The 18,124-nt window shown below is 44.1% G+C and overlaps 1 protein-coding gene across 3 annotated transcripts in view; it reads right to left on the bottom strand.

Annotated features, from left to right (window-relative positions):
• Positions 1-18,124, bottom strand: part of LOC141900378 (protein HIRA-like) — a 57,695-nt gene that overhangs the window by 12,298 nt on the left and 27,273 nt on the right. For all 3 annotated transcript variants that reach the window (XM_074787249.1, XM_074787251.1, XM_074787250.1), the window contains exons 16-20: positions 17,656-17,839; positions 17,120-17,206; positions 10,620-10,780; positions 9,458-9,619; positions 9,310-9,368 (exon numbers count right to left, since the gene is read on the bottom strand). In XM_074787249.1, coding sequence (XP_074643350.1) covers positions 9,310-9,368; positions 9,458-9,619; positions 10,620-10,780; positions 17,120-17,206; positions 17,656-17,839 — 653 coding nt within the window. The remainder of the gene's footprint in view (positions 1-9,309; positions 9,369-9,457; positions 9,620-10,619; positions 10,781-17,119; positions 17,207-17,655; positions 17,840-18,124) is intronic.

Below are 18,124 nucleotides of genomic sequence, written 5' to 3'. Positions count from 1 at the left end.
AGATCGGAGTCCGGAGGGCGATAAGCTTCCATTGACTCACCGACCAGAGGAGCTGCTGTGGGCTTAGCGCGAGTTGCCCCGTGCTTGACAAAGAACTCACTTATCATCGCTCTAAATGGCATGTCCCCCGCTGGTTCGGATAAAACTGAACGGGACGGAGATACATTGCGAGCCAGGGAAGCCCCCATCGTCTGGGGCAACCCACAATTGCTTGCGACAGGAACGACCCCAGAAGGAATTGCCGCCTCTGGGACCGGATCCTCATTGAAATCAGACCCTACCGCAGCATCCAGGAATTCAGAGTCAGAATTCCGAAAAACTGAGTGGGCTGGCGAACTTCTAACCGGACAATCAGGAATAGGCTTACCTGTTGTAGAAGTTGCAGCGACTTGTTGCGACGAAGATAACAAGTTTAAAATTTTCTCCTCAAATACATGGAAATCCTTCTGAGTCAGGTATTTTCCAGTATCCCGACGATCATGCCGACTTCGGTGACGGTCCCTCGAACGGGATCGTGACCTACTAGAAGAATCGCTTTCATCGCTAACCGACGTCGACGAACGATGAGAAGACCGACGGCGAAACTTCCGACAATAACGATCGTAGTCCCTCTCGCGATCAAACCTTGATCTGCGAGAAGGAGATCTTGCTCGTTTATTACGCTCCCGGCGTCTAAATCTAGTGGGAGAGCGAGCTCTATCCCCGGAGCGACGATCAGAATCAGACGATGAACGTACCGGATGTTTTGTACCGGACGACGTCTGGACCGGACCGGTGGCCGAACCGGACCGAACCGGACCAATGCCCGACCCGGACCGGACCGGTACCGACCGAACCGGTGCGGGCCGTTCGCGACTACCGCGGCGCGCGCTCGGTTCCGAACATGTAGTCTGAACCGGCCGAACCGGCCGAACCGGTGAACGACCAGAGACCGGTGAATGACCGGAGACCGGTGCCGGTGAACCAGCGTTCTTCCCCGGTGAACGGAGTTGGGAAGCCGATCGTACCTGAACGACCGGCGACCGCTCCGCTTTACGATAAGAAACAGGATTAGAAACGTCGGTTGGCACATCGGCCGAAACCGACGAATCCCTGCTAACTCGACGACGATCTCTTAGTTTAAGAGCCTTATCGGCCCGAAGCCAAAGGTCCTCGGACCACACGACGCAAATATTGCAAGGATTGCTCCTTGCACATATTTGACCGGATTTGCGCCTGCACTTGACGCACATGAATCGTGGTTGTCCCAGGCGCCAAACAAATGCCCGCATCCCTCCCCGCCACGATGCTGACCCTTAGGAGGGGGTGGCATAATTATCCTGTTACAAATCAAAACAATTCAATTCAATTCAATCAAATTATATTTGTAAATAAAATTCTTACGGAAAAAAAGAAATCAGGGATAACCCCCAAACCGAACGGACTCACCGTTACGAGAGTGAAAAACTCCCTAATATCCTAATTCCCAGATTTTTACGGCGAAAAAATCCAACGCGTTCTACTGCGAGAACGCCAAGAAAAAAGATGGCGGATTTCGCCGGTGGCTAAATGCAATACCGCAGGGCCGGGTCGTATAGAAAAACCATTGGCGATAAATCCAAATTTAGAAAATATTGGCAAAAACCATAGGAAAGGGTACAGTACACGACGGAAATATTCACCCAGCAAATAGCACGAGGACGAAAAAACCCGAGCTAAACCTGGACTACAAAGGCAAAAATGCCCGGTAAAGATTAGACATCTGACTCCAGCCCGAGGATTCCGAACTAGAAACCTGGCTGGATATAACACACACATATCAGGATATATATTCATAAACAGATAAAACAAAACATGACAAAACAAAAACAAAACATATCTGCCGCACTGAGAGAGTGAGTCTCCTGGACGAGTTCCGATTGACAAACACTCTCGCCCAGCCGCTCACCCGCAGAGGACCTGACCCTGAGATGCCGATAAAGAGCAGGAAAAATCACAAATAACCTCAAATTAACAGTCAGACCTCCTGATCCGGATCAAAAAGATCCATCGGAGATAAAGACTAAAACACGGAACGAGGAACAAACCCCGAGACGGAATTCCGAGCGCCTGGCCAATGAAAACTGAGCCACACCTGATGAAAATCTCTCGAGAGAGATCGAAGCCTTGTGTCTTAAACTTCTAATTCTATATTTAGATTCCAAAACTTCAAATACTTAAAATCTAAAAATAGAGAGTTTTCATTACCTACTTGGGCCTATCACTGGTAAAACACACAGCAGACCTAAATATCTTTCAATAAAGAAAAGCCAAGGGGTTCCCACTGCCCCAGGAGCTACTTGAAAAAAAAAACTTCAATAGAAAACCACCCATGAAGCAGCCATAGAAAACACTTAACGACTAGACCAACCATGTGAGTAGGATCGGACCTATCGAAGAAAAAAGACCACTCGAATGAGATCAGACAACCAACGAGTGACGCTGTCGATGAATGCTTCTTCAGAGATATGAACAACAGATCTCTCCCCCAAGATGAGACTTTCTGGCGCAATTAATAACTCAACCCCCGGGCCAGAAAACTAGCCTGCCCAGGGAGTTGAATGGACCCTATGGTTCAGCGCCTCCTCCACCCTCAACCAATCCCGACTGCCGATTTCCTAGCGTATATGTGAACCACTGCAGTTTTATGATATTGTCTTTAACTCCATTACGTTAACTCACATCTTACCAACTGTTTTTATCATGGGCTTGCATGCTTGCAAGCCCATATTGCGATCACACGGATTGATAACCTGTTTGGGGAGTCGATTACTTTCGTTAGAAACTTTCTTGGGCTGTGATATTTACACAAATTTAATGCAGTAATAAAATCTAGGTTCCTTTCGTATATTGGCTATATCGGTTGTCGTTTTCATTGTTTAATGATTTTGTTTAATCGTTTTTGTTATTTCAGCAGCGCATACCAACCTTGGTTGAGCGTGCGTGATCAGTCTTGAAATTGGTATTCATGCGCGGCATAGCGCTGCTGACAATTCAATTCATTCTTTATTGACACAATTAAAATTTCACAATGAAATAATTACTTTCACGTTTAAAAAAAATTCTTTTACTTTTCTTTAATTTCATTGGGTGCTTGCGTTAGTGGCCATTTGAAAAATCTCTGTATGAACATTTATATTTTTCAGTTTAAATATCTAATAAAACTTAAAACCGCTTTTCTGTTAAATAAATTCTGAACTGAATTGAAGACTGGTCCCCTGTCTCTTCAAAGAGCCAGGGGGCGGTAGTCTATGGTGGCAATAAACTTAATCGGATCATCGTAGTGGATTGTCATTTGAAGGAAATGCAACTTATTCTTGCTTAATGTCTTTATTATTTTAAAAAGAAAAATTGTGGATCCTATCTATTTTCGTGTTCGCTTCTCTTCATCTGAAGTCACATAAGTTAGTCACGTTTTTTCTTTTAGCTGTAAATTTTTCTATGCATAATCATTTCATCACAATCAGATAAGTAATCTAGCAATTATCAACATGATGATAGATTCCGTTAAGACTCTACAATATTCAAATAACAACTATCCAAAAGCTTGCACTAACTTGGTCCACGTCTATAATAAAACCATCCCGATTCCCAGTCAACATGTGTAACATTTCATGTAACGATGTAAGACAACGCCGATCTCTTGGCTCTTTATTAAGTAATCAGTTCAATTAATTCTACTACAGAAATACAAAACCACCAAGCAAGCTTTCAGTACAACCATGTCAGCAAGCCCATTTTTAGAATTTCTTTCTTGTTGGTGATTAGATCTAAGAGAGTCAGTTCAGTCCCACAGTGATTTGATTCAGAACTGTTATCATTCTTCCAGGATCGGAGTGATACATATTTACGACATAATTTGTCCGCTCAGGGCGTGCAGATTGATAGCTGTCTGCCACCTGTTGTGCGCTTTCAGTACGATCTGGCTCTGGTCCTAGCTAGACCATGTGTACGTACTTTATAGATGGCTCCTAACCTTAACGGTTACCAGCCGCAATCACCCATGCTTTTAGGGCGACAGGTACTCTGGACCTGTAATCCAAGCACCATATTCTCCAACCAGTAGCGCTTTTTCGGTTGCTCGCTACGAGGTTACATATACGCTAGGATTCCATCTCAGCGGAACGAAAGCGTCTTATCTTCCACCCCTACTGGTCGGAACGGGGACACAGGCAGCGGGAAGCCCTCGGATTGACACCTCCGTGGAAGAGAAAATTAATTCATTCCAAGGCCTGATGGGCTGAAGAGCGGCCCTGATATCCTTCATGCCTGCTAGTTTAACTACAGAGATATGAATTCCTCGAACTTGTACCAGGCGAGAATATCTGCTGTCTGATCAGAGAGAATAACTGACCGAGTGCCTCGTTGATTCTGAAGACAGGACCAGACTGGCTATTGGTGGCTAACCATACGTGTCTGTCTATCAAACTCCCGAGAGGAACATCCACCCATCTTGATCCTACCCGATCCAGGGAAGGGGTTGCTGTAGAACATTCTAACCCTTTGTCGATCAGTGCCAGCCGGCCCTACAAAATCTCTGAAATGGCCTGCTGTGAAGGTGCACCGCTGGGATCATCTAGAACGAGGACTCTAGACCAGTACTGCCCCCAACGAGTGATGCACGACAGCCTGGATATCGCTTCTCAGAGCTGACTAGCCTGGCTTGGGTGGGGTGGGTAACCCCACCCTGGAAGGTCAAACTCCATGCCCACATCAAGACGATCGACACCACCCAATTGGCCGGGCAGCAGAGCCTGCACTTCCTCCCTCCCAGCAAATCCCGTTGCGGGAGAGGTGTACCTCATGACCCTCTCAGTCTTATGCCCGGAGGATGACTCACAAGGCGAGACACAAGCGAACTGGAGACGAAAGCCTTAACTCACATGGCCACTCTGTGGGCTCAAGTTAGCACCATACGAAAGGGCTAGGGTGAGAGAATGTGCCTCTACCATCATCCTCAAACACTTGCCTTAACCTCGGCTGCTTCTCCACGAGTGTCCATAAAGAACAAAGTCTGCGACCATGGCTTTCAGAAAGCCTAATGTCTATTATGTTCTGTTCACCAATCGGAAAAGCAGAGCAGTGTGACCCAAGCAGGACCTGGAACAGCCAATTCTGGATCAGCTACGGGAGTTTAGAACCGAATCTTTTAATCTAGAAGGTCTTGCCGTTAATATATTAACGCAAGCCTTGACGACGAGACGAATAATATGAGGCCGACCTCTCCAGGGACTGGATAGCAATCCATGAACGCTGGAACACACGGCAAGTCAGACATTCCCTATGTAGTAGGGACTGAAAATTCAGTTATCTAATGAGTGCCATATCCTGGACATTACCAATCCAAAAGTAATGTTTTGAGAAAGCCCAGGAAAAGGCTCCCTGCCCTAGGCAACTTGATGCACTACACGGTAGAAACCTGACAATCGGTTTAACAGATGCGTCAACCCAGCTAAGCATTCAGGCGAGAAAACGTAAGCAGTCTCGAAACCCCGAATCCTTACGAGTCGGGGAGAAATGGGTGGGTCAGCCATCTTCTGACTGGACCCATGCTGGTCAAACCAAGACCTGGGAGTCAGTCATACGCTACACTCAATGCAACAGCTGACTCCGGATGCCGAACTTTTCCAGCCTAGGTCGCGCCGCTCTGTGCACCGAGCGACTGCCGACTGAAAGGCCAACGCGCTGCACTGGATCCGGCTTATTCACCAAGAATGAACACGGTGTGGGTTGAACATCGGTTCGGTCTGTAGTTTATCGGACTCAGCCGATGCGAGAGGTTTACAGAGACAGGAATGCCAGGCGGTTGGCTAGCCCGACGACTCAGAGATTCTCTGACCCAACACAGGACGGCTGCAATGACCTGTCGGTTGGAGGTCCCGTGACAAAACGCCGGCCTGTACCCTTTCCAGAGGTCAAACCGTGCTGGAAGGGGAGGAGGCACAGGTGGTCTGTGGTTATCGGACTCAGCTGATGCTAGATGTTTTCAGAGACAGGAGTGCCGCGGCTGTTGGCGGGCCCGACGTCTGAATAACTCTGACCTCACAGTGACCTTTCCGTCGGATGTCCCGTGGGAAAAAATGCCGGACTGCACCCTTTCCAGAGGTCGAACCGGGCTGGAAGGGGAGGAGGTACCGGACATTTCATAAGACCCGAGAGCCTAGCTCTTACTGTCCCAGCATCTGACATTAAACGGTAGAGCCTATTACTAAAAATATAATATAAATAATTTTGCTAAAACAGAATAAATCTATTAAGGCCTAAGACGGCTCGCTTCTTGGCTGCCTCAGCTATCCAGACCGGTCTTCGGTCGGACTGATACCTGGAGCCTGAACCTGACCCGGCTGATTAACCCAGGCAAAAACGGAACAGATTCAAGAACCGATTAGCCGTGTTTTAGTGGCCACTTGGGCCACTGTCGTAACAAGAGTAATGGGAGCCGGTTGGCCGAACCCGATGCTCACCGACTTTTTTTAGCCCTCTTGTTACAGGATTGCCACACTGAACTTACAACCGAGGGCTCCCGTGAGGGAATGCCGGCCTGCACCCCTACCGGAGGTCGTACCGCGCCAGTAGGGGAAGAGGTACCAGAGACATCATGTGGCTGCGAATGGGCTTTTCTATCTCCAGGACTAGAGTCCGACATAATTCATCCTCCCCCTGCAGGGATTTGAACCTGATGGCATCGAGATTGCCACGGCACGAAACCCTGCCATAAACGACCATGTGCGCAGATACATGCGCAGGTTTACCGTGATGTCATTGTCAGCCAATCAGAAATCATGTTTCATTTGGTCCATACTTCCGCCCGGGTTTTCCCATTTATATGATTTCCGGGTTGTCGAAGCATGGTTTGATTGTTCGTTCTCGTGTGCTTTGTTATCAAACAGTTATCAAACACAACATCTGATGACTCGATAAACTTTCCAAACCGAAACTACGACAGATTTCTTCAAATATTTGCAGTTCGAATTTACTCAGAGACGAAACGGAATCAATATTGGAATTGATTGCCAAAGCGATTATACAACAAGCAATCTGATTGGTGCCGCCAGTTTTCGTTCGTATAGTGCACATGTAACTGCGCACATGGTCGTTTATGGCAGGGGTTCGTGCCGTGGCTGAGTGTAACGATGCCATCAGGTTCGAGTCCCTGCAAAGGGAGGATGGACATAATTAAGTAAATGACGTTTCGTAACCTTAAGGTACAATAAAGGTCATTTGAATATAACTGGCCAGGTACCGGCTTACGGTACCAATTCAGACACTTAGGCCTATCAAGCGCAAAAAGCTAAAAGGCAAGCAAATAATAGAACGTGCAAATGAAATAAAATTTAACGTGGATTGTGGTTTACTCGACCGAGAAGTCACCGATTTGTGACGAACAAAAAGCATGGCTGGGATCCGGAAACGGAGTGCTCCGGCCGCGAACAATTTAAGATCGAGTTTATTGGTGTATCAGTAAAAGAAATCAAAATGGAAGGAACTCACCGATGAAAACGGCTGAATAGCTCTGTCCTGACCGTTAATATAAACCGGATGGCTTTCAACCACGTATATAAATAACACTCTAAGCGGCAGCTCCCAAAAAACCGCACCAAAAATGGCGGCGCTAAGGAAGAAATTGAGTCACGTGGCTCGCGGCGGCGCCACCGTACGGTAGTGGGTATTCCAAAAAATGTTTAGTGGTATAGTTCCCAAACCAAAGTAACTTCTAAAAAGTGCCCCATGTAATGTATCCTGAAGGAAATATCACAATTCTTAGTATTAGACAAGGTATTTGCGGGACACCATGCCCACTTGGGAAGTGCTATGAAATGCTCAACAATCTAACAATTTCAATATCAGGGATTAGAATGCCAACCTATAAAATCTGCGGTATTTTTACTTCAGTTACAAACGCGAACCACCTGACGGCTTAGGTATCAATATTATGTGGCCCTCCCCCAAGAAAATTTTAGAAATTAAAAGCATTTTCCGAGCATTTAGAGCTATCTTGAACCCATGAACGACTATTACTTTTGGAAGGTAATGGCTATTTTGAAAGTGGCACATCCTCATTCGATGACAATCAGCATCTCACGTATTACGGGTCGAGCCCCAAATTATTGCAGTTAAAATGTGCCGATGAATGCTCACTAAAAATCATCACAGTGTATAATATCTGAAGGCGTTCGCCACGTACTCACGCGGCAACAGTAAGTAGGCCTATATACATTACTACTGATGCCGCTCGCGCGTGTCTGCAACCGATCCATAAAATACATCGTAGTAGATACAAAATCAGTGTTGCAATGAATACACATTGAAATGCAATACGCCACGATAAGTAAAACAGGCGCTGAACGCTTTTACGGTTCAACCGATTACCGATAACGCCGGACCAGCTGGGTGAGACCATCATCATCCTCCCCCTATACTTTACATCATTTTTGGACAATTTGGAAAAATAATATTTTTCAATACCAAAATTCGCGGAGAATTCTAATCTCTGCAATATTCAACGCCCCCTGGTGATCATACGCTGAAATCAATTACCATGAAGCTCACTATAGTCATACAACATGTCATGAGCTACAATATCGCAACTGATAGTAGTAAAGAAATACGCCTAGGTGCCAATAAGGACATACTAAGTTATTCTGCTATTCAACACCCGCTGGTGACTATATACAAAAACCAATAACCGTGAAACCCTGAGATGTATCCTATGATAGTGCTAATAATAATGAGGTATCAAGACTATAATCTAAACCTGATGGTATTTTCCTTAAAAAACCTTTTTCCAACTTACGAATGAACACTGATGACACTACGATGGCCACCAATTGCGTGATATTTGACTGATTGCAAAACTTATCTGAAATGCTACAGATCCCTCCTCATAGAATGCCCATCAAAAATTTAAACTAGAAAGAATCTCCCTATGTGGTCAGGTTAGCAACATAAGATAATAATTTTAGTTCGATCAGAAACATTCAAATGAATTCGACCTGGCCTAGGCCTCAATTCGTTCGCACAGTTAGGCAGTTCAATGCATATAATAGCGAACCAGCGAATTCAACACTAGGCCGCAGCCGCATGTAAGACTGAGTGAAACGTGTTCACCGTACAGACGTTTTAGTCTAACTCTCCTCCTAGTTACTGCTCTACCAGCAATGTACCTAACGCCGAACGAATTTTGTTGATATACGTAAATCACTTGTTTGTTCAATTTGTAGGGCATTTGAGTTCAGTGCTTAAGGATCAGATATGTTTGTCCCAATTCATAACCTGTCGTTTCACACATACCTGTTAGTATTGAATCTAAGGACTCGTTCTTTATAACAGCAGAAAATAAGTTCATATTCCTAAAAGTAAGATTTATTCACAAACTATTGATAGGATTCATGTTCATTTGAAAAACCAGTCTTTTGATTCAAAAAGAGATCATTCTTACCAGATCGATAATGTTCCTTTACACGTGACGACCATTACATAATGACCTGATGTGTTAAGTATGGATATATTAGAATTGATCGCTAATGGAGACAGTATACGCCTTCCACACAGTGTAAATATTGAGATTGTGCAATCCTCACACGATACGCAAATTAAATGCCTGTCGAGAAAAAGAAAGTAGTTTCAACATAATTGATATGGATTGGAACTGTATACATACAATAAACCAAAGCGATCGGGATCAATGAAATTAATCCAGTTCATTAGAAATCAGGATTGTATGAACATCACATTTCAATACACATGCATTTTATGTTGTGAGCCACCGGCTGGGGGTTTTGGGGTCATTCGCCAAAAATTTCAAATGTTTTCAGAGCATCGGGGAATGACCCATGGAACAAAGAGCAAAAAAATCTACCAAGCACATTTCAACAAAATTAGCTTGTGCCATCTGTCAAAACATTCATTGTAGACCCTCGTGATTATCATAAAAACGGACCAGCTTTGTGGATTATTTACCATAGAAGAAAATTTTATTGTCCAGGTTATCTTAGCCTTATTTTATACCAGTATACACATACACATATACATATACAATGGAAAACAGCAAACCATTTGTAAGTAAGCTACTGGTCTCTGATGGGATGGCCATCTTGTGTCCGATCAACCCATTTTTCTTATGGCTAAGGGCCATAGTGGGATACATATACATTAACTTCATATATGAAACATCAGTAAATTGGTAAGCACATTCACTGCTGGCTACGAATATATTCGTACTTCCAGTTCTGTCACTAGTGCCACTACGAATATATTCGCAGCTGATTTTTCCCTATCTATAGTGAGATATTTGCACTCCGGCACACAGGGAATCACAGTTCCTGATTGGCTGACAATGTGAACAAACTCAATGTTTATTGGTCAATTATGAGCAAAGGCTGGCTATGTAACAGCTCAATTGCCAGCCTACGAGAATATTCGTGCGGCAATTGGGGGCAGCACTATTATGATGTCAGCACCGCATGTGTTTAAGGGTCTGCAAAATTTCCCTTGAAAACCTAAAAAATGTGGTGATTTTGCCAGCAACGATGGCAGCCAATCAGCAATCTTGAAGCTAATCGTGCCAATTTTTTGGCTCAGTAAAACAAATTCCCACTTACCTACTACCAGAAACACCTGAGATCTTGGCTGATAAAACATGTTCCCAAAGTAGTTCTCCTCCTTTGTAATAGCGCATTTTATGCAAGCTATGCAAACCTGCTGTCACACCATTTTCAATTTGTATTGAAACTTCGCTTTCAGTTCCAGCAATACCACTTATCTGTAAGAAACAACTATGAAATGTCAAAACCGCTTAACCGGGGGTGCAGTGCTGGCCATTGGGGCCCACATTTATATCCCTGTCACAGATTTATTTCATTGCCTCTCCGCACCAAGAAGCATTTGGCTACCTGGTCCGATACATTCCTGATGCTGTGTACCTGCTTCAATGTCACTTCTTTTCCATGATTTGATTCAACTCAGTTAGTGAACTAGGCTAGGGAATGCAACAATAGCACAGTTGAACCCCCTTAACCCTTAACTTGCCTTGCCATAGGCGACTGCAGTCGACAAACTGGGGAACTGCCGTAGGCGACTTTAGTTGACAGCCCGACCTTTCTCGCATTTAAAGTTTGTTTTTATGTCACAAGAGCCTCGCAATGCGTTGAGCCGTAGTTCTTAACGCACGGCAACTGCCGATACTCAAGAATCCAAACCCGGAAGTAATTTCTAATTTTGATATTGTGAAGAATTTTGACATCAAAACTTTTGATATTTTTTTTTTCTAATTTGATGTTTTAAGTTAAGTTAAGTTTATTTTGCATAATAGATTGATACAAAGATATGTAATTATACAATACGATACAGTATGAAAATATTATAACAATCAATCATTGCAGCAATAGATTATGCGAGGAATAAGGAAAAGCCAAAGTTGGCTTAAACTAGTCCTAACCCCTCGTCCATTCACTCCAACATGCACACCCTCATTCACTCTCATGTGCACATGTTACCAAACATTAGGATACATACATATATTCAAAATGGAAGAACAAGCAAGTACCACGCAAAGGGTATCAATCAATATTTAGAACTAAGGAAATAAGAACTAAGGACTATTTTTAAAAGCTGATGGAGATTGAGGGCATTTGAGGGTTGTGCTTAAACTGTTCCAGAATTAGGCCCCTTGGATTTTGACAGACTTGTATTTGTAATTGGAGTTAGCAAATGCTATATGTAGGTCCCGCGGCCTGCGAGTCGGCCTACATCTATAAATGTTGTTTCTGAAGTTAAAGAAATGATTGAAAATTTCAGGTAGGAGATGGCTAACCTGTTGGAAGACAAAATAACCAATTTGGAATTTGTCGATATCTTCCAGTTTTAAAATATGTAGTTTGCAAAATATTGGAGAGGTGTGTTCAAGCCAATAGGATTGAGTAATGGTTCTAAGGGCCCTTTTTTGTAGTATAAATAAAGATTGTAGGCGTTACCCCAAACAAGATTTGCATATTGCAAATGCGAGTGGACAAAACAATGATAGAGATTTTTGAGATTATCGATTTGGCAGGAAGTTTTTGAGTCTATTGATTATTCCAATCCCCCGAGAAACCTTTTTACAGACAGACGATATATGATCTTTCCATGTTAAATTACAATCAAAAATTACAACTAAAAATTTCGCACTATCAACACGATTAATGATTTTATCTCCAAGAAAGATATTAAGTCCTAGGTGGTCCCTATTGCCAAATACCATATACTGAGTTTTATCTATATTTACAGATAATCTATTGGCTCTTAACCACTGTAATAAATTTGATAGTTCCGATTTTAATGTAATTGGGATTTTGATGAAGATTCAAAAACATTTAGATTGTAATAAGAAGCATAATAAAGGTTTTAACGATGGATATAGTAATCTACAGTGTCTTTATTTATGAATATCGACAATGTAAAATGAAATTGTGAGTATTCTGCCTTTCTAAGGGGTCTTTTTGCGCTGGCCCCCAAAATGACCCCACCTAGTGGACCACCTTCTTTCAAAAATCTATTAAAAATCTGAAATTTAATCCTTCAGCACTATTCCGTGGCTATGACTATAAACTACAACTTGTGAAGTTTCAATGCCCTATATACAATAGTTTGGAAGTTATGAGGATTCAATGAGTTAATTTAATTAACACGCAAATCATTTGGCACACACAGGACTTAACAATAAAGCTGCTGGCAGGTTAAGGGTTAATATGATTCTGTATAAGACGAAGCCTGTTTATTACGATGATTTCCAGCATGTCCCAGCTGTGGCCATCCCAATTAATTTGCTGAACAGCGACTCAAGTTTTCAGGGTGAGTCGGTAGGAAGGTGGAAATACAAATTTTAGGTCCAAAAATTGTAATATTTCCGTCGAGTACTGTACCCTTTCTTATGGTTTTTGCTAGACTAGCCTAGCACAAGGATGGTGGGAAAGGTAGATAGAAAAACCACCGCTCAAACGCAAGGTAAGAGGGAAAAAAGAGAACACTTACCCGAGCACGGAATGGAGCACTGTATTACAGGGAAGACCTGTTGGCCACAGTGAGTCCGTCCAGCTCGAGGCCCCCACCTGAATTTCGCAAAATTATTACTTGTGAACATGAGCTCAAACTATGTACATGGATACACCCCTCGTGATCCTGATAATGCTAAGATAAAAAATCTGGGCTAAAGAGTCCGATCCAAAAGAACAGACACCTTGAGCCATGACAACAGGACCGAGCGATGCTAATGAGCCTAACTGAACACATGCCGTAAATAAAAGGACGTGAATGTCGATGGGAAATTCCGAAAGGCGGCCCAACAGACTCCTTCCAACGGAGCACCTGAAAAGGCTGCACAAGAAGTAGCCATAGACCTCACTTGATGAGAAACAACTCCCTCCGAGGAAAGATTCTCTTTCAATAAAATGTCCTTGATCAGTGAAGAGACCCATCGGGCCAATGTGTCCCGAGAAATATTACCCTTCAGGTGATCCAACGACGGAATAAAGAACCGCTCCCGCGTACCCCTTCGTGGAGCAGAGTGATCTAAATAGAAACACAACGCCAGTTCAGGACATAATGTCCTGTCCGGAAGACCCAGTTCCACTCGATGTTTTAGGGCTTCAATTGGCCATTGACGACCGACCGAGCCTGGCCATTGGTTCTTTGCAAAAAACTCCAAAGCAGGCCGCAGCGAAACAAATTCCTTCGCTGGCCCGAAGACAATATGACCTCGTTGAACTGAAAGTGCACGAATCTCAGAACGACGGGCCGAGCAAGCCAAGAACAGCAAGATAAGTCTTTTTTTACAAATTCGCAAATGACACTGCGGGAAGAGGTTCAAATGGAGCCTCCATTCACTTCTTCGAAATTACTGACAGATCCCATGGGGGAACTATCCTCGGTAGCCGAGACCGGGAAACAGAAAACCCTGCAACTAGCTGGGATATCCGATGATCCGCTGCTACTTTTGGCCGTCCAGAAGCACGCAATGTATGGAAAATCGCGGAGCGGTAACCTTTGATAGTTATAACCAGCAAAATGACCCCATTTGGCGTTGTAAATGGTACTTGTCGATGGCCACTTAGATCCTGCAATAAAGGAGGCAGCCTGTTCCGAAAACCTGAAGCTGACAAGGATCGCTGGACAATGGCCAACGAGCAGATTTAACCACTGGCTGTTCAGATGATGCCGAAAGTTCCCCTGAGACCAAATCGATGGGAAATTCGATAGAATCCTGGGGTTGTAGCACAGAAGGTTGAGAAGTGGTAGGAACACTTTCTGGGCCGCCCAACATGGTGCTACCAGAAAGAACCATGTTGCAATTGACTGATCTCTCCATTTGATCCAGCAAATGTGGGAGGACTGGGCGGGAACACATACGTATGCATCCCCGACCAATCTAGAGGGAAGGGGTCGACCCCCCACGCTTCCATGTCTGGAAATGGAGAAACAAACAGTGGACACCTCCGATTGAACCTGGAAGCAAACAGATCCAGCAGCGGATTGCCGAACATGTCTCGAACCCGATTGGCTACTGCTTGGTGGAGAACCCAATAGCCTGACCTCAACGAGAAAGAGCATCAGCCATCATGTTCCTTTTCCCTGCTAAATGTGCCACAGTCAGGGAAACGCGCTTTGCCTGGCACCAAAGAAGAATTTTGGCTGACAGATCCGTGAGGGTTTTTGAGTGAGTGCCCCCTTGATTCTGAAGGTAAGCCCTCACTGTTGAATTGTCCGTGGCTAACCAAACGTGATGGCCCTCCACTCTTCTGTGAAAGAACTTCAGGGCCTTCCACACGGCCAGCATTTCCAGGAAATTTATGTGGTTGGTGGCCTCGTGGCGAGACCACCTCCTGGCATTGACTTGGTTCTCCAGATGCGCCCCCACCCTTGGTCTGGATCTGGATCTAGATCGGTTGGAGGTACAGGAATCAAATCGCTGAGATTTTGGGTGAATTGGAAACCTGAAAATAAGCATCTTTCAGGTCCAATGAAGCTGCCTATTGACCCGGACGGAGCCCTTGAATCACGTCCTTGGGTTTGGTCATCTGGAACCTTGGCATGTCTAGGTGCCGATTGAGGGATGACTGATCTATCCCCGTCCGTTGACCCCCTGTAGCTATTGGTACCATGAATATCCAAGAAAACCAGCCGGGAGAAGTTTCATTGCAAACTGGTTCTATTGCGACCTTCTCGGCCAATTCCTTGATAGCCGGAGAGATTAAGGCCTCCTGACCTGGTTTTGGCTGCATGTCGGGAGGTGACTTCGTCAGGCGCGGTCGCTTTAGGAAACGGAGAGGGTAACCACATGAGACGACCCGAGAGGGCAAACCGTCTCCGAAAAGGTCGGACCAGTGGGTGGCTGCCTGTTGCAGACAACCTCCCACTGGTCCCGAGAATTCATTTCGAGTTTTTCCCTTTTTGGAGCCTCCCCCATGCCCCAATACGAACTGGAACTGTTATGACCGGACGAGGCTTGACACGATTATTGGAGCTGTGGGCTAGTTCTCCAAACGGCATCTGTAGCCGCCTGAGAAAGCGCTGAAGTTTGAGTTGGTCCTGTTTGAGTCTGTGTCGAACCTCGCGCCGCCGGTGCCAGACCAGAACGCTTTTTCCCAGAGTTCGGATGGTGGACTTGGTCTGGACCTCCCGAATCTTCCTCAGCTCGTTGGAAACAGGAGTGCACCAACCGGAGAAGAGACGCAAAGACATCCCCAATGGAGCTCTCAGTAATGAATTGGACACCATATCTGGTAGACGAGCTTTGGAACTGGAGTCCATAACTGACTGACAGGAGGCTAAACCAAGATTAGCCTGACCCCGAACTGACAACGGAATGACATGTGAAACGGACCGAGTCAAAGATTGGATAATACGGTTCATTCCATCTAGTTTTAAGACAACTGACTCAGGGTCGGAGCACCCATGGACGGCGGCGAATTTCGCGAAGCTCGCCTGTCAACACCTTAAGTGCCATATCCTGAAACGAACCAACCCCGGTAAGATTGTCCAGAATTGACGTCATGGCCACCAAACCGGACTAATGCAAACTAATACTCGACTGTGCTGAACCAGTATCCAGGCTGATCGAAGTATAATAAGGATCCAGGCAGCATCAAGTTCAGAACCGGGTGACGTCTGGACCGGACCGGTGCCCAAACCTGACCGGTGCCGGCCGGCTTGTGTCGGTATCTCGACTACCACGGCCGCGCTCACTCGATTCAGATCCTGTTGTCTGAACCGGCTGAACCGGCGATCGACCAGCGATCGGTGATTGACCGAATAAAATGAAACAAGGGATAGCCCCCAAACCGAACGGACTCACCGTTATGACAGTGACAACTCCCTTAACTTCCTAAATCCCTTTTTTTTCGCAAAAAATCAAATGCAATCGTATAGAAAAACCATTGGCGATCAATCCAAATTTCGAAAATATTGGCAAAAACCATAGGAAAGGGTACAGTACTCGACGGAAATACAATTTCATCATCTTTTCTTACATGGATTTTTCACTAGAATGATCCACAACTTATTGAAACACTGCCAGTTTCCTAGAAAACTTAACCTAGGCCACACTTTGAGGCACTTTTTCTCACGATGCACTTGATTACAAACATATGTAGCGCATACAAGGGCAGTGGGTCATTCGGTTGGCTGTTTTTATCAAATATAAAATTTATTTCAATGAATCCCAGAAAAAAGTTTTCACTCTGTACCTTTGAAGTCGGGTCGGTTGGGTTACGGCAAATAGACAAATTAATTTTTTTGGGATGCCCTAATATTCTCATATCAATCAAGATTTGGATAATATGAAACCTATTCAATAGAATTTCACTTTTGCCAACGAGATACGTATTAACGAATCAATCACTTATCTGCCTATCCAATTTTTCCACCAAATTTTGAATCCCAAGTTTCAAATGTTTAGTTCATTGTCAATTAAATGATGTTCAGTTATCCACCACAACTATTGGACCCAACTAGCGCAATTAATTGACTATATACCCTGAGAGGCTCTCTCATACTGCCCTGGTATATCAAGGCTAAATCATATCCTAGAATTATGATAAATCATGTCCTGTAACTATGAAATACTCACGTGAAACCTTTGTGATTTATCTATAGAGAGACATGGAAGATTTATTCCCGGACTAGATGGATAATTGACAGATGAAATACCAATATTCTGAAGAAAAAATTTTTTAAATCATATGGTGACTGGTATCTCGAAGGCAGGTTACACAAAGAAGTATACAATATGCTTTTCAGTATTATGGACATGCCAAGTCCGAGTCGGGGAGATTCCGTTTATTACATTAAAGCTTATTGACTGTCAGTGGGCCTGGAGCATAGAAATAAAGGGGTTTCACGATGTAAAACACACTTAAAACATGAAAAGTGATGACATACACAAGCATGTTTGTGTACATATCCATGTATGCGTACATATATCCATGTATGCGTACATATCTTATATGTGTGATCCTTCATCCAAAGAAACCTATGGCGAATGACCAAGTTTAACCCTCAGTGACCTCTCCATGTTTTAGCGCGTACCTAACACAAAATTAGTGTATACTTCTAAGTGTCCAGCCAGTCTTAGCATATTCAAAAGGAACATATTGCAATATTTACTGGTGTAACTGGTATAATAGGCGTAGAAGTCGGAATGATATCTTTTTCTTTTCGATGGCGTTTTGAATGGGGCATAATTGTATCAAGTTTTCGTTTACTAGTCTTCTCAATTGTACCAGTTGATTTTTCTCGTGGTTTTTGAACAGCGACAACAGTGTCGTTCTCCTTCTCGACATCTCCAATTCTGCAATAAATTCAAACCTCTTAAATAGTGTAACGCTGCAGCAGGTATTTAACAATACATAGTAGGCTTCACTTGCCAAGGAGCCAAGAGACTAAGATTAATATGTGGCCTGCAGTGTTCTCCATAAGGGGTTCTAAAGGGGCACCAGCGATTATTCTCTCCTACACACAAACAAACATTACCAGTATGTCAATAATTGTATAAATAGTGAGTCAGACAAACGCTTCATGCCATAAAAACTTATTACATAGGTCGATAATTGTAGAAACGGCTCATGCACAGAGC

This window comes from Tubulanus polymorphus, chromosome 2 (genome assembly GCF_964204645.1).
Source record: "Tubulanus polymorphus chromosome 2, tnTubPoly1.2, whole genome shotgun sequence".
Lineage (NCBI taxonomy): Eukaryota > Metazoa > Nemertea > Palaeonemertea > Tubulaniformes > Tubulanidae > Tubulanus > Tubulanus polymorphus.
Note: the sequence above shows the minus strand (reverse complement) of the source record. Positions and strands in the feature narration are given on the sequence as shown.